Genomic DNA, 27002 nt, shown 5'->3' on the forward strand with positions numbered 1-27002 from the left:
CTCGACGTCTCACAACCCTATGGGTCTTCACGGCCTGTTACATGGATAGCTCTACTTTTACTTTGCTTTAAATGATAAAGGCCATCCTTATGTTTGCTACAGTTCCGGCTTTTCATCTTTAATCCTGAAATTAGCATAACTCAGAGTAAGGACGCATTGTCTTTTTTTTTATTACTCCTATATGCTCGCGCACTCTTGTGCTACATAGTAGGGATACGTTTCACATTTCATTCTTCTTTTCAGCGTTCTACTGATCGGTTAGGCCATTGTCATTATTGCAATATATCATAGGCGGAATTCGTAAAACTAAAAACCCAGACTTTGATAATAAAGCAGATATTGAATGACTATAACTGTAGGCGATGCTGTGTAAACCGAAGGTAGAATATGGCAGTGTTTACAAACTTGATGTCTCGTGGTACTTCAAGTGCAGTTCATTACCTCTGCTGACACAGCTAAATGCAGTTACTCTGCTCTACACGTTTGTGCAGCCTAGAGTGATAGTATATACATATGTCATAATAAACATGAATAAAAACTGTTTTGGGTGGGATGTATTTGCTGAGGATCGTTACTATTGAACCGAGACATTTGGCACAAGCAGTAAAACTTCCAACTTGTATTCGGGAGACTGCTGGTTCAAAACTCTGCCGTAGTTACAGACTATTCTTACTCAGGTTTTCTGAGAATTTCTGCAATTCCTTTATACGAATGCCAGAATAGTGCCTCAAATTGGACTATAACTGTTTTCTTCCACATCCCTTCCAGTTCATTATCGCTAAGCGTCCTGTAATTCGACGCCATATACCGTATTTACGCATGTATAGGCCGCACATTTTTTGCCAAAAATTCAAGAGGAAAACTGGGGTGCGGCTTATATTCGAAATATTCGAAATCACACTTCATTTAAAAAAAATTATATTCATAATTAGTAATACAGGGTGTAATACTCCTGAAATAATATTCCAAGAAAATTATTTTTTTCTATAATTTCTGTCTGAAAATTGTGCTGCGGCCTACACACGCACGCGGCCTATACATGCGTAAATACGGTAATTATGTTTAAATATTTTGAACTTTCAAATATCGTTAATTTAGTAATTATAACTACTACCCCTGCACTAAGGGGGGCACGCGGTAGCGTAGTTGGTTGAGGCACTATGCTGCAATCCGGAAGGTCGCGGGTTCAAGTCCCGATGAGCTTACTGGATTTTTTTCAATTGCCCTAATTCTTCCAGCCATACTATAGCCCTGGGGTCCGACTCAGCCTCTAACAGAAATGAATACCAGGAAAATTCTTGGAAAATTCTTGAGGGTAAAGGACGGCCGGCTCGTAGGTCTGACAACCTTGTCGCCATCTACGAGCCGATTGTCTAGAAAATGTGGGAATCTCAACATCTCACAACCCTATGGGCCTCCACGGCCTGTTACAGGGATACCTTTGCTTTTTAATTTACCTGTATTAGGAGCAAGGATAGCGCAGTCGGTATAACGACTGCTATGGGCTGGATGACCGAGGGGTTGGAGTTAGAGTCCCTGTAGTTTCAAGAATTTTCTCTTCTCCACGTCGTTCAGACCGGCTCTGGGGCCCACCCAGCCTCCTATCTAATGGGTAAAGCGGCCGGACTGTGAAGCTGATCACTCATCTCCAGGTAGTGCCGAGGTCAAGAAAATGTGGATCTATACGTTCACTGCCCCATGCGTTTTCATGGCGTAGTGCTTAACTAGTTAAGTACAGTGTCAAATTTACCGTACTTCTTACTACCCCTGAATTAAAATAAAAACACCTTGTTGATATATGATCTACTACGCACTGAAACTGAAACGTGTTGCAAATTATGCTCGCTCATTTGGGGAAAATTCAATTTTTAACAGTTCGATTTCAATTTTTCTTAGATGAGAAAATGTTAACAAGGTTCATCAAGTACAGGGACAAAGATAAGACTAGTTCAGAAGACAAGAAAGATATTGTTATGGGGCTCTCTTATTATATTTTCCATTACAAGTGAATTTATATCTACTTATGTTTAATCTTGTCCCAAATTCACTAATTTTCTTCTTATTTTTCATGTAAACTCGGCTGTGTTAAACTGATTGGAAGAAGAAAGAAGAGCATTTGCTTCTCTAATGTGACGTCGGATAGTCAGATAGAAGCATACCGACGTTTCGAGGAAGATATATAAATGTATATAAAAGTATGAAGTCTACACAACAATATTCTGTATTTAAAAACAAAGTAGACACTATCGTATCAACATTTGTTTTTATTGACGCTACATGTTTCGACCCTTATACTGTGTCTACAATGATACTAGTCTCAGTTGTTGAATTGTATCTGACTATTTGCATCTAAAGTTTAAAAAATGATCCTTATTGTGCACTTGAAAGTTTTTAAATGCATAAATTGAATCTTTGAGTTAAAATTTAAAATAAAATTTATAAATTAAAGACTAAAGATTAAAACATAAAGACTTTGGTTTTAAATATAGAATATTGTTGTGTATACTGCATACTTGTATATACATTTATATACCTTATTTATAACTCACAACAGGATACATACTATTAAGATTGTTTTCGAGTAATGTACTACCTCAATCTTCACGGACAAAGAACAAGAAACTGAGCCAGTTAGCTTAATGGTAAAGTTATAGGTTTGTACTCTGCATATGTTCGTGTGAAATCTACCAAGGCAGCGACTATGCTGGGAATTTTTGTGATTTTTCTCATTGTCTTGAGCTGTATCTAGATCAGACCACGAAAACCCCCTTCCAAACCCTTTTCGTTTTCTTTGATCATCTGTCATCCCATTATTGAGTGCTATACAGTCTAGCTACTAACGGTGTCCTAAAATAACCACCAAAAGTAGTGAGTCAAGCAAGCAACAAGCAATTGCTTTCATTTTGCTTGCTTGGCTTATTCTTCGAGCCTGTAATGTAGATGATATTCTTCTCCGAAAAATCGAGAAGCTTCTACCAGATTTAACGGCTTCACATCGGAGTGCATAGTACTTATATCGGTCACTGTCATGAGAACCTCAAACCTAAAATTATAAAAACGCCCTTTATATGTCATAATATTAATTTTACCAATATAGCATACTGATTGTAAACGCAGAAGTTTAATCAAGTAATTTTTATCACTTGTTAGGGTATTGTAATTTCTTTTAAGCATTAATTAAATATTAAATTTATGATCAAGAAATTCCATTACTTTTGTTGAGTATCTAAATTGTCTGTTAATTGTATATTTATGAAGCAGGCTAAATCTTCATAAAATATATGTTCGTTTAGAGAACTCACACATGTCACGAAAAAAAAAGATGAAAGTCTGCGCAGTATTAATTATCATTAATTTAATGTACCAAATATTGACTTACCGAATAACATTGAACTTCGCATTGCGCGAATGCCATAAGTTCCAGCGTTGAAGATGAGATAATAACTTTCGTAAACTCGAAACTTTTGACACAACCAATTACAATGACAATGGAAAATGTCTGGAACCACATGCTTAATTACTCAGTAAATGTACGAATATAAAATTTAGTTAACTAATTACTATTGGACACCATCACAGATTCAGTGCGATTACTATCTCGAGTCTTGTTTTTATTTACTTGAATTTATAAATAATGTTCGAAAGGTATCAGTATTTCCAGCGAGTGCCATCGGCGACAAGGCAGCGTTCATACTTCCTGCGTAGAAATTTAAACCGATGACGCGGTGTGTGGAGCTGAGCGTTATATTATAATTACGATATGCGTTAATACAGGCGCTTGCAAATGAAACTGCCAGCACGCAGCTGCTCTACGTTTTCGACTGGCAGATTTCTTGCTGCCTTTTCACTGTATATATGTATATATACCGCGCGCGCGTGCTTCATGCCCATTGCGAACGTAGTACTAGGTGAGGGGTATGAGAGGGGTGGGAATGAAATAGACCATGTCAATCCTCTACATCATTTGTATAATGGTACATCATCCTTCTTGAGTCCTCACTTTCATTAACCTTCATCAGTAGACAAACATTTGTTTGGGAAGGACAGTATTCATTTTATAACACGTATTCCAAGGTATTTACGTTGTGTTTTAAGGTTTCCATCCTTATTCCCTTAATGATGAGATGCCATGAAATAAATTCACATTTATGCTTTCTCTGGTCAGATTAATTTACAAAATATATGTCTGGAGATGAAAGAACCAAACTATAAATCGACATTGTTTATAATTATGTGTAATTCTCTCTGTCTTCGGTTCTATAGCCATTTGGATCTTGGCCGCTTTTTCAGTTTTCTAATCTATACACAGTCGGTAGGACTCCTTAGAGTGGGGATCAGCCCTTCGAAAGGCCGCTACCTACACACAGAACAATACAAACACAGAATAAACGCACATAAATATCCATGCCTCGAGTGGGATTCGAATTCAAGATCCCAGCGTTCGAGCGAGAGAAGACAGTTCATGCCTTAGACCGCCCGGTCAGTGTGATCGGCGTTTAAATACAGTCAAGGTTAATTAGAAGACGTTTAAAAATGTCTGCCCCAAGTATGTACGATACTGACGTTGCTATTCCTTCTTAATTTTCAAACTCGGTGTTTTCGTGTTACCTGTCATAGGACGATTACAGTAAGGGGGGGGGGAGCAATTTGAATCTAAACTGCCGAAATGATTAATTCTATGAACACGATGTTAATATGAGAGGAAAAAGCGTAAATTTTCTGAAGGACAATGCAAGCAAAACACAAGCCCTATAACCTCAGTCGAAAATAAAACCATCATGTTACCATTTACGTGTAGCTTTGAAACCAGGCCACCGTACATGGCACTCATCACGTACATGTCTCTCTCAAACAAAATGGACACTACACATCATATCTTTGTAAGCGTACTGCTTTACTTTCTTTCAATTGTCGTATTTTTAAATCGAAATGAAAGTTCTTTATATCAGCGACCTTATATTAAATTCAGTTCATTAATAAATGATGTTAATACATAAGAAGTAGCAAAGCAACAAGTCGTTACTTAGGGCAGCGTATAAAGAAATATTTTCTTTTGTATCATTACTGTCACGTGTATGAATGTGACTATACACTGATTTTGGATTGATGACCAGATTAATTGGGCTCTTCGATACAGTTCGTAACTACATTTTACAGTTTACTATTATACATGCACTAGTGTTTAGACACACTTCTTCATTGCCGTTGCTTGGTAGCAGCTTTCAACGACAGATGTTCCCCTTCCTCTGGGTTCCCAAATTGTACCCGACCTCAGCTACCAGCTTCATAGAGCTCACATCGACCACGCCGCTTCCCGTTATTACCCTTGTTTCCGTGGAAACATGTTTGTTTGTGAAACCGTTACTTAGCAACGGCTGTTGTATAGTTACTTATTTCTCTGTCGTTGCCTAGCATTCGGTCTTCATGCCATATTATTTATAAGTGTTTCATAATTAAGAACATATTTAATACTTGCTTTTGTTCAATTTTTCTTGGTGATAGTATTTACTTTCTAATATTCCCTGTGGTTATATATTTATTTAACGAGACTGTCAGTAGCTCTTCGCCGACAAGCGGCGTTCGCTCGGCCGGTATAGTTCACTTGCGGACTAAAACCACGGAATTTTGTTGTTGTTGTTGTTGTTGTTGTTGTTGTCGTCGTAAATTATTGATCATACTGTGCTACGTATGTAGCTTCTAGTGATAAGATGATTAGTGAACAATGAGTTCGAAACTGTGTGGAAGGAAAGTAGAGGGACTGGGGCAATAACACGAAAAACCTCAGAGAGGTTATCCGGTTTTTAGGCCGACATTTAAATCCGGTACTCCGGAATACGAAACAGAAATTTTAGCGCCTCTACCTCGACCTTAGATTCCCTGAAATTGAATTTTGTATTTAATTGACAATGAAAAACAAAACATAGTACAGACTTGCAGTTGCATTTCGTAACTATAAATTGAACTTTTTCAGCCAGGTATGTTATATTTGGAAGGTAAGGCATTACGACATTAGACTTGTGTAAATAAATGTTGTTTATAAGCATTATAACTTATGATTTAACTCCAGTTTTTACAGGAAAATGTGAGTGGGTCTGGTGACCGCGAGATTGGTCGGAAATCTTGAAAGAAAGGAACCACTTGAAGGGTCTAGGCGTAGATGAGAAATCCTGAAGAAATATGGTGGAAGGATGTGGACTGAGTTCTTCCGGACTAGAAGAGAGGCCAGTGTCAAGCTGTTGTGTACACGGTAGTGAACCTTCCATATAAGGCTTGGAATTCTTTAACTGGTTGAGCAACTATTAGTTTCTGAAAGAAAGGATTCTGTTTTCCGGAGTGCAATTATACTTTTAATGAGATAATGTTAAAGACTGAACATTTCAGGAAAAAATATGTAGTGCTGATTGACCATTTGCTCAGCATCTTTGCAGCTGATGGCATGCTTGGAGAAGGAACAAATAACACTTAATTTAATCGGTTATTTTCACGTTCTTCTTAAATATTGTGCTCTATTATTAAGGCATGGAAACTAATACAATATCTTTACTTAATTTACCCAAGTTAAAGGAGTCATATTTCAAGTTTTAATAGAGAAACGGCAGTGAAGATCTGTGAATACTTGATTGATTCAACCAAGATAAGGATAGAAGGAAGGAACACCGGCTCTGTTGAAACTTGCCACCTTGAATCTAGATTACACAGCAGCGAGGTCAGGATGTAAGCCATTAATATTCATACAAGGCAAGCTTCAGTCAGGTCAATGTTCGGAATACAAGTTTTCGCGTTATGTGGTTTATACATGATTTCAGAGGTGATAATATGAGAACAGAAATGGGAAAACAAAGTTGCAAAACACACTGTTTGTAGAATTATCCCTTTTTTTTTTTAAATTATTGATTGAAATATATATCAGAAGTATCTGTAGATTTCCGTGGATACTGTAAGAGCAGAAAGTAGCATGTCTTTCGTTTCGTACGTAGTACAAGCAGTGTGTGAAAGTAATAGAACTCTTCATATTAAGACGTTAAAGGAAACAGGCCCATACGATATTGTTGCATTCTTCTGCTATCAATACTATTATACATATTTAAAAAGAAACACATGGGTGATGCAAGTCTAGCATTCGCCGGAGTGAATGGAAACAGTGGAAGTAATTGTGAGATTGTTCGCTATGTTCACAAGAGCCCTCCACTGGTCCCAATCCTGAGCCAGATCAGTCCAATCCAATCTATACCATCCTATCTCACTAGGATACATTTTAATATTGTCCACCCACCTACACCTTCGTCTTCCCGGTAGTCTCTTTCCTTCTGGCGTTCCCACTAATAACCTATATGCATTCCTCGCCTCCCCATTCGTGCTACATGCCCTGCCAACCTCCTCCTCCTCGACTAGTGATATTGAACACAGTTCAAAAATGGAAATAGGTTGGTGGGGAAATGAATACTTCGAACTGTGTTCAATATCACTAGTTGAGAATGAGGTTGGCAGGGCATGTAGCACGAATGGGGAGGCGAGGAATGCATATAGATTATTAGTGGGAACGCCAGAAGGAAAAAGAGACTGCAGTACAAGAGAGCTAAAAGTATTTATTGCTAGTAGCGAAAAAAGCATTTTGAGGGGGGCGAGGGGGAGCACTCAAAATAGTTGCTAAGGTAGCATACCTTCTTACCGATTGTGCTCTCGGCCCTGGAGGTCATTTTTAATTTAGTCATGTAAGCTGAACATAGATGGCAGCAGCGTTTCACCGAGGTGTCATGGCGGCCATGTTGCTAACCAATAACATGGGAGTTTCACGGGGCTTGGTGTGAATGTATGTGTTGTCTTCATTAGGTTGTGGGTTCCTTAGAAATGTATCTCTGCTAGTTATGTATTAGTTACAGTAGTATTTGGCGTCATTTCCTGTAAATTGTATCTTATGGTAAGTGATGCACATTCTTTATTTATTTCGTCTCTATAGATCATTGTTACATCAGGTACTGTATATTGGCTGATTACAAGAAGAGAATAAAGTTACAATTCTAACAATTGTTTACAGTAGATTATTGGATTACAATAGTTAAAAGAGTTCGTATAGTGTGAGGTGGAATCTATATTAGGTCCCCTCAGTACGTCGGCTTCCATATGTCCTATTGTAGCTGTACTGGTGATAATGCTTATGGAGAATTTGATTGAATGAGGATTGGCAGGGGAAACCGAAGTACTCGTGGGAAACCTGCCCCAGCGCCACTTTGTCCATCACAAATCCCACTTGACTAGACCCCAGCAGTGGGAAGCCAGCGACTAACCGCTTAAGCTATGGTGCGGCCTTTGAGATAATATTGGTGAATTTGGTGATAGCACTGGTATAACGTTTCTCTGTAGACTCTACACTGCAACATCTCATTACATCTGTTCACCCTTCCTGGTGCAGCTTCTTGGTATCTGCAGTCTCTCCAGAGTAGCCCATTCAGGTACATCTCCGACTGTGTTCATCTTGGTTGCTGGAAAGAAGAAAGGAAAACTGTGCAGTAGGGATTCCCAAAACCGATTATTCATGAATTATGTGATTATGCTTGATTAGTGTTTGTCTCACATGAGAGAAACTGATCCATTTTCTTTCATTATTTCTCTATACATTTAATAATCGTTTTTAAAAATGAGTACTGAACCTTCAAGTATGGAGTAAAGGTGAAGTTTTCACTGTGCTTAACTAATTAAGTACTACGCCATGAAGACATATGGGGAAATGGATGTATAGATCCATGTATTCTTGACGGTGTCACTAGTTGGAGGTGAGTGCTCAGCTTCACGCTGTGGTTGCTTAGCCTCCAGGGAAAGAGCTCCCAGTACCCATTTGATACGATGTTGGGTTGGCCCCAGAGCCAATCTGAACGACGTGGAGAGGAGAAAAATCCAGCCCCTATTAGTACTCGGAACACCTTCTCTTCGGCCATCCAGTTGCTAAACTGACTGCTGTATGCTGGCACGTCATGTATGGAGTAGGCATCTCAAAGATCACTTGTGACCCTTAATGCCCCACAGGTTCTGGCCTTCATGAACTGTATTTTGGAAATTATGTAAATTGTTTTGCACAATATTGTTATGAACTGTCATGAAAATCGACGAATTGCAGTTGTATAGGCTTCATATTGAATGAAAGTGGCTTCCTTTCATTCTCCTAGAAACTTCAGCTGAAGGATAATTTTACAGTGCAGCAGGGTAACAGTTTTACACAGTGAGAAAATACCAGGTTACGAATACACTACCTGTTTTTAATCAATTTCTAGGGACCAGTTTGAGATATTGATAGTCAACTCCAGTTGATTTAATTGAATTTATTGTATAATGAAATAACAGTATAGAGCAGAGCTCCTACAAGCATTTGATAGTTCTTCAGCTAGTTATGGAATTCTCTTCCTCCATAGAACTGAAAAGTTAATGTCTGTTTATTATTATCCTCACATTATAAGCCTCGAATAGTTTCCTTGCTGCAGGTATTTGTTTATTATTATCCTCACATTATAAGCCTCGAATAGTTTCTCTTCCTCCATAGAACTGAAAAGTTAATATCTGTTTATTATTATCCTCACATTATAAGCCTCGAATAGTTTCTTTGCTGCAGGTATTTCCCATATCCTGTCTGCAACAGGCCCCACTAATTTCATCTGCTTTGATTTACTTACCATAATAAAATAGTATAAATTATGAACGTGCTTATTATTTAATTTTCTCCGTGCTCATTTACTAGCCCTCTCTTAGGTCCAGACTCTCCCCTTGATACCTTGTTCTCAGAAACCAATATATTTTTTTTGCATATTTTTGAAGGATGCTGGAGCATGTGTGCACACAAATTTTGGTTTGTGTGTGTGTGCGTGCGTGTGAGAGAAAGGATAGGGATACATGCAAACATGCTAAATACTTGTTTATTTATTTTTAATATGTGGGCTTTTAGCTAGTATGTTACAAAAACAAATTAGGCTATTGTGGCAAGAAATTAAATGTAAGTTACCATATTGCATGCAGTGTGAAGCACAAATTCACATAGGTATGTTTTGTTCAGCAGTTAGTTTTTATAACCATCAGATTCGCATCAAATTTAGATCAGTAAAGGATATGACTGCAATATGCAGATAGTATCTTGTATTTCCAGATTTGCAAGATGACATCTTTCAAAGAACCAGGAAGACTGGAGGAAAGTGAAGTGAGAACAGCTCCAGTGATAATGGAAATTGAAGCCACAGCAGATCCTGAATGTGCAGTATTACTGGAGGAGTTGAATGAAGAAGATTTGGAAATGATTGATTCTAGTGATTTTATAGAAGCTCACACAGTAAATATGGATGATGGGGAAATAAAAGATGATGATAAAATGATAATAGATGAAGATTTTGATTCTGATTCAGATGTTGAAGAACAACAAAGTTTTTCAGAATACCTGGAAGATGAAATTGTGACTAAGGAGCAAGAACAAGAACTTACCACTCGATTTCTGAATGGGGAATTGACGTTTAGTGAGTATGCAGCGTTAATGGAAGGAAATGAAGTTGATGATGGTACAGATGCTTCTTGTATGGCATCAAATACAACTGCATCAGCAGCAGATGCTTTTGAGAAGGAGTTGAAAGAATCTAGTAGACTGAAGGGAAGAAGACAGAGAGCTGGAAATCGTATGAGAAAAAGACGTGGAGTTCTTCCACCTGCTCTTCAGGGATTAATGGGTGAAGCAAACTTGCGTTATGCACGTGGAGAAAGGGAGACGGCAGTCAAGATGTGTTTGGAAATCATTCGACAAGTTCCTACAGCTCCAGAACCATTTCAGACATTAGCTGTACTGTATGATGAGTTGGGTGCTCCAGACAAATCATTACAGTTTGCTTTGATTGCAGCACATTTAAGCCCTTATGATGCTGAGCAGTGGATACACCTGGCAGCAAAGTCTGAAGAACAGGGGAATTTGAAGCAAGCTGTCACCTGTTATTCCAAGGCTGTTGCTGCTGATGCCAGCAATGTAGAAGCCCACATGAAAAGAGGAGAGTTACTGGAGCGTATTGGGGAGAGAAAGGCTGCTCTCAGGGGGTACCAAAGGCTTCTTTCTTTGCTTACACCAGAACAAGGATCAGTAGTTGTCCAGGTAGCCAAGATGTTAGCTTCCAAATTTCATAAAGATGGGGAGTTGATGAAAGCAAAAGAAACAATGGATGTTGTATTTAAGAAAGTTCCTCACCTTGTTACTTCAGAACATGTAAACCTGATGTTAGAACTGTTACTGAGTCAGAAGGAATACACTCATTGCCTTGAGATCTTGGTCCAGTATTGTGGTATTGAAGTGGAAGCAGGATCTCTGACTGAAAGTGCTGACCAACCACTCATAGTATTACATTGCACTATACCAGAATCACTTCCAGTTGATCTGCATGTTAAACTTACTGTTGTTTTAATTCATTTGAAAGCCTTTCATATGTTAAATATGCTGTTGGAACCATTAGAAGAAAATGATCCTGAGGAAGCTGGTGATCTCTACTTAGATGTAGCTGAAGCCTTGATGAGTGAAGGGAGACATAGGGATGCCCTCAGGCTTCTGAATCCATTGGTGAAAAGTGAGAACTATGGCTTGGCAGCAGTTTGGTTGAGACATGCAGAGTGTCTGAAAGCTTGTGGACAGCGAGACAGAGCAGCGGCATCTTATGAAGTGGTGGTACAACAGGCTCCCCAGCATTTGCAGGCCAGAATTATTCTCTCAGGCTTATTGAATGAGCTAGGGCGTGAGGAAGAAGCCTTAGCTGTTCTCACACAGGATGCAGAATCTGAAGTTCTAGAACCTGGACTTCTGTATGAAAAATGCATGCTGCTGAAAGGAGTACAGGAAAGGACAGAAGAGTTTTTGGCTGTTGGTCAGCTTCTCTTGTCAAGGCATTTTGTCCGCATACGTAATAGAGATGAGCTCTATGCTCTTTCACGACTGAGACGTTTAGAAAAGAAGAAGGAGGCGCTGAGAGAAATCCGCACTTCTCGGGGAGAACCACAGTTTGATACTGATGCACCAGATTTTGGAGTAGGCAAGAACTCCCCAACAGTTGAGGAAGAATGGGCTCTCTTTCGAGAAATGTGTGACACTTGCTATAGAATAGGTCGATTTGCTTTGCTGCAAAGATTAGCTTTTTCTGCAATGGGCTCAAAACTTTTCTATTCCAGTCCTGACAGAGCACTTGAAATGGAGTTTCTGTGCCTTCTTGCTTGCTTTCACAATGGTGATGCATACTACGGTTACAATCTTGCCAGGGATCAGCTTCTGAGAGAGATGAAATATCCACGGATATGGAACTTATTCAACCTCATTCTTCAGCGAGCTGATGATGTACGCCATAACCGTTTCCTCATGCGTCTTTTGGCTCGACATCCCAACCATCCTGCCTTGACCCTTCTCCATGCTAACAATTGTCTAGTAGCTGGGACATACAAATATGCCCTTAGCGAATACGCAGCAACATTCCGTTCCAACCCAGGTCCACTGTCAGCTTTCCTGTTAGGTGTCACACTCTTCCAGATGGCATGCCAGAAGTTCTCAGCCAAGAAACATTCTCTAGTAACACAGGCTCTTGCTTTCATGTGGAAGTATCAGCAGTATCGGGGTGAAGATGGCTATCAGGAAGTTCACTACAATATTGGACGAGCATTCCACCAATTGGGACTCCTTCCTGCTGCAATATACCATTACAAGGAAGCACTGAACTTCACCTCACCTCTCCTTGAGAAGTATCCACATTTGCTGGACCTAAAGAGAGAAGCAGCATTCAATTTATACCTTATTTATATGAGCACTGGTGCATATGACATTGCACGCAGCTATGTTGATAAATACATTGTTATTTGAACTGGTACCATTATTATTGAGATGAAATTATGTTATTTCAAGGGTTTTGCTGTTGTAATATTCAATGTATAATTTAATGTTAAAGTACAAAATATGAATTCATTCTATCGGTGATAATGGTTATATTGATTTTCATTGCCCCTAAGTACCTTTGAGTTGTACACATTGCATTCAACTTTTTCTGTTATATATGATCGGATGAAGCACTGCATTCATAGTTTGAATCATAATATGGCACATTCAGCCAATATACTTTACATAATCACAGCAGAGTTGACTGGAATAAGTTTAATTAGCATACCATTACATTTATTATTAAAAAATTGTGGTGTGATGTTTTCATGATGGTTATCAGACCTTACAGTAGCGCAGTTGGTTGAGGCACTGTGCTACAAGCTGGAAGGTTGTGGGATCGAGTCCCGATGATGGATTTTTTCAATTCACCTAATCCATCCGGCCGCACTATGGCCCTGGGGTCGCGTAACAGAAATGAGTACCAAGAATATTCTTGGGGATAAAGGGTAGTCCGCGCATAGGGCTGACAACCTTACTGCCATCCGTGAGCCAATTGTCTAGAAAATGTGGGAACCTCAACATCTCACAACCCTATGGGCCTCCACGGCCTGTTACAGGGATAACTTTACTTACTGTTACTTCTTTATCAGGTCTTATCTTAGATGTAACAGAACACTAACAAGTGCAGGGATACCACCACTAAATACTGCCTTACAGAATCAGTTACGAAACTGCACTCTCTCAGCAGAATTGGCCTCATGCAATTCTTATACCATGGTAAACTTGTATAGCTTTAAATGAAGGAACTTTGTGGCTTGATGCGTAGATTACACCATTTACTTGAGATAAGCAGTTTTCAAGATATTTATGCTGATGCTAAAAAAAGCTCCAATATTGTCTTGTGATTCATCTGTAATAATGTGTCACATTTAGATTCTGCTTCTTCTGTAATAAAGGACCTATTAGTTGTTATGTTGTTGTTTTTGACAACTGAAATACTAGGATACTTTCTGCAAAATTTTCTGACACTTTTTAAAAGATTTCTTCTCTAATATAGGTTTCAACAAGAAACATTCTGTTCTGTACTGTATACTTCCTTGTCTTTAACAAACTCAGCAGACTGGTGTAATGGCAACACTAGACGTTTATTCAGGGAGGGGGGGTTACTTGGTTTGAATCTCAGCTGAAACAGTAGCTGTTGTGACTGAAATTTTACATGATTTTCTTCACTACTTGTAGGAAAATGCAAGAATAGTACTTTGATTAGGCCATGGTTGCTTCTTTCTAAATACTTTCCAATTCATTATTCAGCAGCCATCCTTCTATTTGATGCTGTATCATCCTGAGATATTGACAGTGCTATAAAATGAATTCACCAAGAAAATAAGTAACAGAAACATACACTTCTCTCTTACACAGTAATTATTGTGTGAGGCTTACACCAGATAACTGGCAAGTATTAATTGGGAGGTGAGTCCATTACAGTGCAGCAACATGTGAATGCTGCTGGATGGATTCCTAGATATACAGGACTGTCCGTGGCACAAAGGCAGTTTAATTGCTCTAACTTAATAAAGGTAGATAGATTTTTGGCAGCATTGAAGGCTTTCTCGAGGAAAATGGAAACTCAGTTAAATGATTTAATAATCATTTATGAAGTCAATATTTTCTAGCCACAACAGATTATTCAGGTTGGTCCATGTTGCTTTTGTTTCAGGACATAATTAGAAGCTAACCAGTTCTAAAAACAAAAGTGCACATAACCAGGAGGCTTTTTCCTTCATAGGTGAGAGTGTACTGAAACTTGTGTGCTCTCATTCACCGAATCCTTGAAATTAAACAATGTGCTCCAAACAGAATTGTGTTAGAATTGTTCGGGTATATATGACAGTGAAGAAAAACATGGAGTTATTTAAGTTAAGACTGTAGGAAGACTGTACAGTAACAGTTGGTACTATTAGTAGTTAGTTAGTTAGTTATTGGAGAGGGTGGGTTTCCCCATGCACTTAGACCTGTATTGGTGCATTGTGCTTCCCTCTATGATTTCTACCAGTCTCTATATCCTACCGGTACTGGTGCTTACCATCAGTCCCGCCCAGCCAGCGAGACTGGCTCTACTAGCTGAGAGGTATCTATAATGCTTCCCCCATCTACCAGAGGTATTAGAGACTGCTGTTGGGCAGGAAACGTCCGCAATTTGGCTCAGTGACCTCCTTTGGAGATATGAGGTTCTTTTACGTGCCGTAAAGCTACGACACGGGACCCACGGCTGAAAGTCCCTCCCGGAGGACTTGTTCCCTGAATTTTTCTGCCCTTAAAAATTCGATGACCTCCACCGGGTATTTGAACCTGCGTACTACGAGTCATGAGGTGGGAACGTTACCTCTAGACTACGGAGGCTGCTGTACTATTAGTAACTGTAGCTGTTACTTTAGCTTCATTTGTGTATGTTAGATTCCTTATTCTTTTAAATGATGCCTCTCTTATATGACCACTTTCATCACTTAACCATTCATCACAGTCATGCTAATTACTCAGTGTCATTCATTTCTAGTTGGTGAACAGTATAAGCCAAGGTAACTGAAACAGTAGCTATAAAATATGGAATCTACTGTTGCTTCTAAAATACCCTTCAAGGATTTATGTCTTCTCTGTGAGAAAATTAGTAGCAGTGCACGTTCCATGAAGGGAGCATACCTCAGAAAGTACATCAGCTACTTCCGTGAATATGCCAAGAAGATGAAACAGGAAACACCATCATTGGTAAGTATTTTATTTGCACGTTTCTATGCTTAGTATGTTCTTTACAGGAAACTTTGGAGCATAGTGCATATGAAATATGTTAAGTGGTCACCTAACATTTTCATTATGTCGACATATGACTGACTTCTAGGAAATCACAAGACTTAGAACAACACTTATTATTTCGCATTGAATGTAAAATGTGCCTCATTCCTGAGCATATTCATAAATATACTGTACATGTACTAAATATTCTGTGTATCTAGGGTAACTTTGATGTGGCAGAATTGTACTTGGTACTTTCTTTTAATTCTTTCATAAGTGTATGCTCTTGGTATCCCTCCAACTAAACCTGTGGACCTACTAATTTATGATGGGTGAACTCATCTTAACCATGCTTTTATGAACATTCTTCATTTTTTTTTATGGAAGCGTTATTACTCTATGTGCCCTTATATTAGACCTGCAGCCTTGGCATTATCCTCTAAGTAGAGTTTTCAAAAAAAATATTTTGCTGTGCCACAAGTAATATACAGTGTCCCATTTGAACCATTGATCACTCATACCATCATATCACAGTATGACAGATCTAATACCCACAGATAATAAAAATAATGTGCAGTTATAAGTCTGAGGAGGCCCATAGGGTTGTGAGACATTGAGGCTTCCCCATTTTCTAGGCTCTCAGCTCACAGGTGGTAGTGAGGATGTCAGCCTTACATGCCAGCTGCCCTTTACCCTGCCAGGAAGCAGCCTCCATAGTCTAGAGGTAACGTTCCCACCTCATGACTCGTAGCACGCGGGTTCAAATACCCAGCAGAGGTCGTCGAATTTTTAAGGGCGGAAAAATTCAGGGAACAAGTCCTCTGGGAGGGACTTTAAGCCATGGGTCCCGTGTCGTAGCTTTACGGCATGTAAAAGAACCTCATATCTCCAAAGGAGGTCACTGAGCCAAATTAACGGACGTTTTCCGCCCAACAGCAGTCTCTAATACCTCTGGTAGATGGGGGAAGCATTATGGATACCTCTCAGCTAGTAGAGCCGGTCTTGCTGGCTGGGCAGGACTGATGATAAGCACCAGTACCGGTAGGATATAGAGACTGGTAGAAATCATAGAGGGAAGCACACTGGACCAATACCGGTCTCAGTGCATGGGGAAACCCACCCTCTCCAATAACTAACTAACTAACTACCCTGCCAGGAAGATTCCTGTTACTCATTTCTGGTAGAGGTTGAGTCTACCCCAGGGCCATAGGAGAGCAACTGAATCTCAAGAAAATTATCAGTTGTGTACAGGCACCTTGCCTTATATGTCTGGTGGATTTGATCTTATCCTCATTGCATATAGTTCTCCAGCTGATTTGGTATTGAGACATGTACAGTCTGGTTGCATTCATGTAGGATATATTTCTCTTTTGTTCTTACTTTCCTTGTGTCAATCATTTTGGTATTCCTGTCATCATTCATGGATTTTCGCCAATATCAGCATTGCATAACCTTAGTGATTTATATAGTATTTTGAAAATATTCATGAATAAACTATCTATGACATTACTCTTAAGATGTTCATGCTTGTATGAAAGAGATTATAACAAGCAAACACATTCATTATTATGTTATTTAGAAGATGCAGTTTTATTCATAAGTAACAATTATTTGCCTTGCACAAAAACATTGTTTTATATCTTCTATCCATGTGCAACTTTGTTAAGTATTTTAAGAAATAATGATGAAACTGTTGCTCCTTTAGATTTAAAATGATGTAGTTGATTTTAAATTATAATAGGATTTTTTATGTATTGTAGAATTGACTTTGTGATTGTGTTTTTTTATGTAAAGTACAGAAGAGATGTATTTGATAGATTTCTGTTTCTCCTGTTTGCTTTGCGCATGGGTACCACCAAGGGGAAACAAGCCATGCATCTGCCCCCTACCTGGATTTTTGGAAAGAAATCAAAATTGAAAACAAAAATGAATATATCAAATATTGGAGCTGGGATAGCTCAGTCTTTATAGTGACAAGCCATGGGCTGGATGGCCAGGATTTGGTGTCTAGCAGGAGCAAGAGGGTTTTCTCTTCTCCACAGTATCCAGACTGGTTCTGGGATCCAGCCAGCTTTCTGTACAAAGGATATTGAGGGCTTTATCCCCAGAAGTAAAGCAGCCAGGGCATGAAGTTCACCATTTGCCTCCATTTTGTACTGAGGCCAAGAAAGTTGGAGCTATACCTCCACTCCCTCATATGTCTTCATTGTGTGGTGCTTGATTAAGCACAGGTACAGCTTTACTTTATACCAAACATTGATACCAAAAATGAAAATTATTTTGTAGAAAAATATCGTGTCCTGAATACAAAGGGGAAGCCATGAAAGTATTCTTAAACAGCTGAAACATGTGTACCCCCTTCCTTTTGAAAACGTCTTGGTGGTTCCCATGGCTTAGCAATGTCTTACTCCATAGGATGACAGTTTCTATCCCATCCTACGACTACTACTGCCACAGCTAGACCGAGAACGTGGTGCTTATGGTGTAAAGGAGCACAACTTAGCTAAAGTTTACATCCGTATCCTTGGTCTGCCTAAGGAAGGACATGATGCATCAAAACTACTCAATTTTAGGTGGGGTTAAATTATGGAATGGTTTCTTAAAATGTTGATGATAGAGTGTGAATGAATATATTAGTGTTCATTAAATTTAACAGGTGAGGACATTGTTAGTAAACATGGAGCAGTGTAGAAAATTGTATTTCAGTAGTTGAATAATCAATATAGGCATTTGTATTGGATTTGTTTTAAGTTTAAAGTGTGAAGAGAAAGGATGGTTGTCACCCACTACATGAATGCTTAAAAGTTTTCACATGACTGGATGAATTTTCATGTTACTACTACAAATTTTGATTACATTTTATAACAGTGATAGCAAACCTTTGTGCTACTTATTGGTGTGAAGTGGTACCAGACATGCTCACTGCTCCAGCAGTATGCATATGGATTTCATTGGTGAGATATTTTTTGGTATATATTTTTAGACAGCTCTTTAAATTTTAATATACACCATTTTGAGAGCAACACAGTTGGCACTTTGTATGTCTAAGACAGCTTCTTAGGTCCAGTTGGGTGTATTTCATCATTGAGGATAATTATTCATGTGAATATACTGAACCATAGATTGGCAGCACTATAAATGATGATTTTACATTGTTTTAGACCAAGGGAGTATGATTTTCCAAGCATTTACATGTACATTTTCAGCGTTGTTATGATTTTACTGTTTGAAACATGTTTCCACTTCTTTTCTCAGGTCAGTGAACATAGTCTGATTTGTGATGTTTGCTTTTGGAGTTTGGCTGTGTTGTGTATTGAATTTTATCCAGCATTTCGGCTAAAATTGCTGTTGCCGTCTTTGGGGTGAATGAAGCAGAATGAGGATATGACCCAATGTATAGGTCTTACAGTAGAGATAATGGTGGGGGTGTGTGGTTTGGTGCTGTCTAGCATGAAAGGGGCATGGTTTGATGTGTAAAGCTCACAGTGGTTGGTAGGCTGAGGATGTGAAGTGCAGTGCTTTCCAATAGAATGAGACCATTTGGTTAATGAAGAGATTTAGAGGAGAAAATGTGAGCTCATACTTTACATATTTTGTGTCATTTTTCACAGTTGAAGTTGTGATGGTGTGTAACTATTTCAGTGCTCTTTTTTTTCCATGCAAGATGGTGAGTGTGAATGTTAGCTAGGGCTTCTGTCCTATCAAATTTGATGGCATGTTTGGTTACACTGGAGTGTTCATCTGTGGCAGACACTGGTTTTCTATCCTGGATCCTTTTTCATGTTCTGATATCCTAGTGGAGATAAAGCAGCCAATTCTGCTGCAGTAGACTTTGCTACAGGTGCAAGAGATCTTGTAGATCCCAGGTTTTGTTGCAGTGGTTGTTCATTCTTAATCGGTCTAAGGGGGCCTGTTATTTGTTCAGTCGTTTGTCAATGGTGTGGACCATTGAAAAAATGACAGCCCAGAAGGAATTATGATTGATATCCTAACATTACTGCTTTTCAATTTACTTATAAGAAAATGTAGCTTACATGAGAAATGGAAATTATATTTTATAATTCCAGAGGTGTCTTATTTTAGATGAACTGAGTAATGATACCTACAGTGAAGCTTCTCTTGTAATTAAATGAACATTAAAGTCACATGCACTTGTTCACTGTTGATTCTTATTTGGGCTGCAAGAAGTCAAGCTTATATACTGAATGAATAAACATTTCCATATTAGACTTCATTATCCATTGTTATTATAATGAAAGAAAATGAAGTGTATTGTGTATAAACTGTTTAATATATGCTTCAAAGTCATATTGTAATAGAGCACTACATGAAAAGAACAAAACCACTCTGAATCTGATGCACTCAGTCGAGAGTTTCTTTTGTTCCTCTCTTGTTTATTTAGATCTTTTGTTGAAACAAATGGAATATTTGTGTTCATGTAGGTTGATATATTAAGCTTATAATTGAAATCCATATGAAGACATTGAACTAAGACAAAGAAGGAAGTCTTTTTTTGTTTTCAGCTCCCTTCTCTGTCTTAGTTTTAGATCTCTGCAGTTGTTGTTTTAGATTTTCCTATTGTCTCCCACTGATAAGACATGCTCTCAGGTGCATATATACATTTAGTTATACTGACTTAGGTTGTCAGGAAACGGAGATTATATGTCTCTTTGGTAACAGGTCCTGCTGAGTAGATGCCTCGCCACCATTTTAATTGAGGATGGAAACAGATTCAGTTTCTTTTAGAATGTTAGACAATGGACAAAGATCAGAAACTCAGTAATTGTAAGTCTGTAAAAGTTTGTTAGGGAATATTTCAAGCAATACAAATTCCTTATAAATGAGATGTGTTTTTCAGAAATATTTATGTCTTATGTAAATACCAGTATGTCTTCTCTGATCATGTGTGTGTGTGTGTGTGTGTGTGTGTGTGTGTGAGTGAAACACCTGTCTCTGGACCACTAATAAATTACATAACACCCACAAGAGAATGTGACTTTGGTATTACTTCATGCAGTTGGATTTAATTGTTAAGAATGTATAAATGAATATTCCAGTTAATTATGTTCATATTATCTTATTAGGGCTCCAAAAACTGCAGGCAAACTTGCTGGTGACTTTGCAGAGGTGGCTTTCTGGGTTCTGAAAAGTCGTTGTCCTGAAGGGGGGAGTCTGAATGTGGAGCAAGTGAACATGCATCTCAATAAGATCGTACTGAAACATGCAGCTCATGATCCAAGTAAGACTTTTCTTTTCATTCCAAAAGAAGGAGAATACAAACAGTTTCAAGCTGAAATTATGGTTATTAATTGTCATGGTTACTGTAAAATTAGGCGTAATACACTTTGTATGGGGAGAGAGAGAGAGGACAGTGACAGAACTGAGCATACAACACATGCCTACCTTTTATACTTATATTATGAAAGGAATTATGAATTATGAAAGGAGTCCTTGAGGGATTCTATGAATGTCTTATTAGCATTTGTATCACCTGTAATGGTTCTCTTGAATTGTTTGTTGTAAAATGTCATGTAACATGTTCATGCCTTCTTGATGCAATTCACATATGACTGGCAGACGATAAAAGCATATTAGTATCAGCCATTGATATTGATGAAATCCAAGTAAGGTCTAACATTGTGTTGAATTCTTTAAGCCATTGGTTTGCATGTAATGGCATGTCTCTAAATCTGAAAAAAACTAAAGTGTTAAAATTTGATACAATTAATCGAGATAATATATGTATACATTTCAAGTTTAATGATGAGATATTGCATGAGGAAACCCACGTTAAATTTTTGGGCATTGAAATTGATAAGACCCTGGATTGGAAGTCACAGATTGAATTGATGCTGTCTATTGATGCAAGGTATGCTTTGCAGTAAGAAACATGAAATTGTATAGCAATATTGAAACACTAAGGATGATTTACCACGCGTATTTTCATTCAATTATGAGATATGGGATAATATTTTGGGGAAACTCGTTGGAGGTTAAGAAGATTTTTCTTTTACAAAAGAAGGCTGTCAGAGTAATGATTGGAATGAAACCCAGAGAATCATGTAGAACAGTTTTTAAAAAATTGAAAATTCTGACATTGGCCTCTCAGTATATTTTATCTTTAATGATACTAATGATAAACAATTTGGGGTATTATACTTTTAATCATATAATTCATGGTAAATCAACAAGACAAGTTAGAAACCTACATGTTCCTCAATCACATCTAACAAAGAGGCAAAAAGGGGTCTATTGCATGAGTGTAAACGTTTTTAATAGTTTGTCTGATTTTTTAATTGAGTTAGTACATAATAAAAAACAGTTTATTGGGAAACTAAAGGATGTATTGCTTCAAAATCCTTCTTATACTGTTTAGGAATTCTTGCTTTTCTGTCAAGACCTACAGCTAAGGAAAAGAGGTGTCTGACAGTGCACACTTCACTAAACACTATTTATTTATGTCCTTGGCTGTGCTTATATATACTTGCTGCAATTTGTATTGCCTTTTAACTATTGTATGTGTTTTTGACAAGTATGGATTATATATGCTAGTGATTCTATTTGTGAATGTATAAGTGTCCAATGTTTTGTTTGCTTGTTGACATGTTTTATATTTGGGGCCGGTGGCACATTTATGAATATTTTAAAGAAAAGCAAATGTATATGTATGTATGTAACACAGAATGGTGTATATGCTAGGGAGACTATTTGCAGAAGTATACTTGTCATTTGAATGGAAAGCTAGAAGGAAAGAAACCACTAGGAAGACCAAGATGTAAGTGGGTATACAATATTAAAATGGAGCTTAGGGATATAGGATGGGGTGGTATGGACTGGATTGACTTGGCTGAGGATAGGGACCAGTGGAGGGCTCTTGTGAACTTGGAAATGAACCATTGGGTTCCATAAAATGCTGGGAAATTCTTGAGTAGCTGCATAACTGGTGTCTTCTCAAGAAGGGCTGAGCTTCATGGAGTCAGTCAGCCATACCCAGTTACAATGTAGCTGGAACAAACCATCAGTGGTGGTGTTAGCAAAGCATTCTCATGACTTCTTGATACTACCTCATATTACAGTTTACCTTGACTCTTATAATAGCATCCTCATGCATTTCATAGATAACAGATGGGATAAATGGTTTATTTAGAGGACAGATTTCTGCTTTATCCCTTCTGATATAGCACCCACAGTCATTCCATCAACATTACCAGAAGTGCAGTAACAAAACTATAAGGACAAAAATTACATTAAATTTTTCAAACTTAAATATAATATTCATGTAACCAGTTATGATACCAGAGTTGTTTTCCTTTTCATTTGATGTGCTTCAAAATTGAATAAATCTTATTTATTTTCCCCTTTATGAGAATTACCATATTTACCCTCACTGAAGTTGTATTTACTTATTTCAAGATATTAGTCTGAAAATGGGTGTGTGGCCTTATCCACAAAATTCTGTATGTGTTTGTAACATGACTGCTTTAATTGAGACTTCCAAGTAAAGAGGATATTAAGAAAAATGCAATTTGAATGCTAAGAAATTATAATTTTTAGTCAGTTTTTTGTCTTAAAATATCAGTACAATCAACATTATGAACTACATCACAAGGTGTTAGACATAAACTATCAAAAGAGTCACAACAAATAGAAAAATAAAAGAGAGTCTGCACACTTTATATGAAAGAATGATTTATGCTGTCAAACATATTGGTGGGAACGCACCCAACTATTTGTCTTTTATCTCAGCTGTTTATCAAACCAGATGTACTTTGTGTATCACATCCTGAGGTCAATTCTACCAACATGTTTTCATGTCGAAGAGTATGGTCTTCTTAGTCACCAATCAGAAGCTCATATCCAACATAATGTTGCATGTTTCCTAGGTAACGCAACAAGAAAATTTACGTGGATCTCGGATTTGGACGAATATTTTTATTGGACAATCACACTTTGCACCCACTAATACAATTATTTGCACTTATAATGCCTTCAGACATTTCCTCTTTAATGTTATACACTCTCGCACCCCTAATCTCAGTGAAGTATCTTCTGCTCTGCTCAGAGCTCAGCTGTCCTTAGCTCTTGCCGAAGCTAAACTGACTCTCTCTTGTCAGATAGGAACTTGCTTTTGTTCTAATTGGATATGCACTAACTGGCCTCTTGCCAAAGTTGGGCTGTTTTGTCCTGCACTCAGGCTGAATAGGGAACACCTTGTCGAAGGGTTTAGTTTCGCCTGTTGCTATGCAAATGAATCTCTTGTTGCTGCGGGAATACATTTTTACTACCTTAAACAATTCATTGCTTAGATATTGCTAGTCTTTTTGTAACTGTGGGAACCCAGTGTTAGGTTCTTGTGTTCTTCAAGCAGTTTCCTAGGTATCATGCTTTCTCATTGTCCGTTGCATAGCGATGGATGTCTTAGACTCAGGCTTTCAGGCAGCACGTCACAATATATTTTTAAGTTATTTTATATGAATGTTTATGAAGTTAACCTTCATAATTCTTATTAACTATAGTGTTTCCTTTTTGTATCATGACCAGGGCCTGGATTTTGATGACATGTCATCTTTTTTTCGTTGTATCCTATGAGATACTCTTACATATATAAATCTCAGATATGAGCTGCTAGTTACAGAAATTTAAATTTTATAGGTAATTTTTTGGTAAACTTTGGACTTTTAAGAGTATTTCTTGTCATTTTTGGCCATTTTAGAGAATTTTTCTTCATATGTTTCTGAAATGTGAATAATATGGAAGCGAAGTGTTCTTTCTCTTTCTCCTTTAGGCCATTTTTCTGGAGTTTTTCGGTCATTTTATAGGTAATTTTTTAAATATTTTCAGGTCATCAAAATCCGGGCCCTGCATATTACATTTTTGGGTCATATTTTAGGTCATTTTTCTGGATTTTTTCGGTCATTTTATAGGTCATTTTTTAAATATTTTTAGGTCATCAAAATCCAGGCTGTGATTATGACATAATATGGCGTGCCAAAATATTGTGGTAGTTTACAAATTGATACATCCTTGTATTGAAAAATTCAAACTAATTAACTGTGAAATCTTAGGAACTTTAACATTTAAAATATGACAAGTTGTTTTTATGTTTGTTTTGTTGAAACACTTATTTTCAGGAGGGGTTGATGCTGAGCTTGTTGCAATGTTGACGTCAATGTCTGCAGCAGAACAGAAATGGTTGATACGGATGTTGTTAAAGGACATGAAATTTGGCTTGGGCCAGAATAGTATTTTTGGCATATATCATCCAGATGCCAAGGAGCTGTATGATGTTTGTAACAACCTTCATAAGGTACATGATGTTTATAAAGCATATTGATATCTTTTACATGTATAAGCCTTTTTATGGATACAGACCATATCTTGTCAATCTTGCAATTGAAACTGAAACTGTTACTGCTTCTTTTTTTTTAATTCATGTCTCTAATTATAATCCACATTTCCTGTTGACTACATAGGTAACTTGAGTCCATTTCACATTCATTAGTTACTCTGAAATTGGGTGACATTTATTATGTTGGCTGGTAGCAGCATAATTTTCACAGGTGAAAAAATATTCCAAGAAAAAATAAGATCTTCACTACTGTCAGCTTGTCAAATACTTTGATTAATTTAATCTTGTGACCACCATTAAACTAAGCTGGAAAAATAGGAACATTAATAGAACCTACTATAATAGGAGGATGGGGAAGAAGTTGGAGTATTTGAAGAGTTAGATCTCTTTGCTTGTGTTCTACAAGCAATATTTTTTAACTGTCCACAGATTATTTGGGTTTCGTTTGAGCTTAAAATAAGAAACACATGCCTATTGTTACTGCCTCTTTATAGAAATGAAATCTATTTTTTGTGGCCCCTAATAAACTTTTTAACAAAACTTAATGTTATTCCATATTGAACGATATTTGGACTGCAAATTTTTTTATAGCTACATACAGACATGTACTGAGATAAATCATTGAACATAATGGATTACGATGAAATGTTATACTGAGATTTCTGAACAAAATAGAGGCCCATCAGAATAATTTTTTCTTCATCTTTCACTGCTGTGTCATGACATTTTCTCATGCAGTACTTATGCTTGTATTCAAGATTAAAGATTCAGAACCATTTTTCTAGTATATTTAAGTATATTTTATGAATAAAACTTACAGAATTATATGAGGTAACTATTTTGATATATACAGTAAAACTTGGTTATAACAACATCGGTTTCTGCGACACCTTGTCTATTGCGTCAAATATTCAATGGTACGAACTAATTCCTCATAAAGCAACTGTTTTTATACCTTGCTTAGTACGACATGCACAAATGCATCAACCTCGTATGTAATGTCATTTTCATTCCTGAATTTCTCTGATATCGTGGGAAAGTTCGATGTGTCTGCCCACCCTCACTTTCTCTACTTGCTGACGTGACTGTCCTGGAAGAATACGACCGTAGGCTGCAAGAGGAGCGTGGGTTTTATGCGAAAACAAGGGTGTGGGGTGGGACTGCGTGAATAGTGCAAGATGACCCGGCAGGTTGTTAACTGCATTTCTTTCCTATAATCTCGTCTAACAGGACCTCACATTGTCTACTTACCCTATAGTGTTCCTGCCTAAACCCAGAGAAGTGCAGTAGCGAAAACATGGCAATGAAAAGGAAAGTTTTAAGCATTGAAGAGAAAGTTAAAGTGATTCGTGAAATAGAAAATGGAAGGAAAAAAGCTGATGTATGCCGCGAATTTGGTTTGGTGAATTCTACAGTACAAACGATATGGAGAATCCATATTAATTCCACGTTAATGTTACGTTAGTCTGTACTTAACTACGTATTTCACTAAAAAAATGCAACATTTTAACTCGGTTTTTGGTAGATTTCTACGTGACTAACATAAGGCTACTGTGGAAGTGCCCATTTCGGTTACAACGACATTCGTTTATAACGACACTATTTTTAGGTCCCCTTGATGACGTTATAACCAAGTTCTACTGTATATATATATATTTATTGTGGGAACTGCCCACATTCAAACAACTGTAACTGTAACTATGACGCAATGACGCTCCCCTTGTCACACTTGCTTGAATGTGGGCATGACGCTTCCCTTGTCACACTTGCTTGAATGTGGGCAGTTCCCACAATATTGTAACGTGTTTTGCCACTGAAGACGCCATTCAGATTGTTAATTGGTTTATTTAACAACCTACAAGTCTTTGCTACAATTAAATATAACACTGTTATGGGTTTACACTCTTTACAAACCCTACTCACAATTCTATTCACTCTATCTTCAGTAGTCTACACATATTCACAGTACGATACGGGAGCTATACCAGTGTCACTATTACA

The 27002-nt window shown here is 37.7% G+C and overlaps 3 protein-coding genes across 11 annotated transcripts in view; 2 read left to right on the top strand and 1 right to left on the bottom strand.

Annotated features, from left to right (window-relative positions):
* Window positions 1-3805, bottom strand: part of LOC111872032 (tyrosine-protein kinase receptor torso) — a 131596-nt gene extending 127791 nt beyond the window's left edge. For both annotated transcript variants that reach the window (XM_033754482.1, XM_033754481.1), the window contains exon 1: window positions 3380-3805. In XM_033754482.1, coding sequence (XP_033610373.1) covers window positions 3380-3511 — 132 coding nt within the window. In that variant the 5' untranslated portion in view covers window positions 3512-3805. The remainder of the gene's footprint in view (window positions 1-3379) is intronic.
* Window positions 1-12955, top strand: part of LOC111872022 (general transcription factor 3C polypeptide 3) — a 130779-nt gene extending 117824 nt beyond the window's left edge. For 2 of the 4 annotated variants that reach the window (XM_023865500.2, XM_033754485.1), the window contains one exon: window positions 10130-12955. In XM_023865500.2, the coding sequence (XP_023721268.1) occupies window positions 10139-12850 (2712 nt within the window). In that variant the 5' untranslated portion in view covers window positions 10130-10138 and the 3' untranslated portion in view covers window positions 12851-12955. Of the gene's footprint in view, window positions 1-6067; window positions 6248-10129 lie in introns of those variants that run through there. The other 2 variants (XM_033754484.1, XM_033754483.1) reach the window with 2 other exon arrangements.
* LOC111872023 (DNA ligase 4) overlaps window positions 7765-27002 on the top strand; it is a 59286-nt gene continuing 40048 nt past the window's right edge. For 3 of the 5 annotated variants that reach the window (XR_004513853.1, XR_004513852.1, XM_023865503.2), the window contains exons 1-5: window positions 7765-7918; window positions 15420-15628; window positions 18068-18225; window positions 20737-20891; window positions 24784-24959. Coding sequence is in view for 1 of the 5 variants with exons in the window: in XM_023865503.2 (XP_023721271.1) it covers window positions 15467-15628; window positions 18068-18225; window positions 20737-20891; window positions 24784-24959 (651 nt within the window). In the remaining 4 variants the exon portion in view is untranslated. Of the gene's footprint in view, window positions 7919-15419; window positions 15629-18067; window positions 18226-20736; window positions 20892-24783; window positions 24960-27002 lie in introns of those variants that run through there. The other 2 variants (XR_004513854.1, XR_004513855.1) reach the window with 2 other exon arrangements.

The sequence above is a fragment of the Cryptotermes secundus genome, unplaced genomic scaffold (assembly GCF_002891405.2).
Source record: "Cryptotermes secundus unplaced genomic scaffold, Csec_1.0 scaffold87, whole genome shotgun sequence".
NCBI classification, from domain to species: domain Eukaryota; kingdom Metazoa; phylum Arthropoda; class Insecta; order Blattodea; family Kalotermitidae; genus Cryptotermes; species Cryptotermes secundus.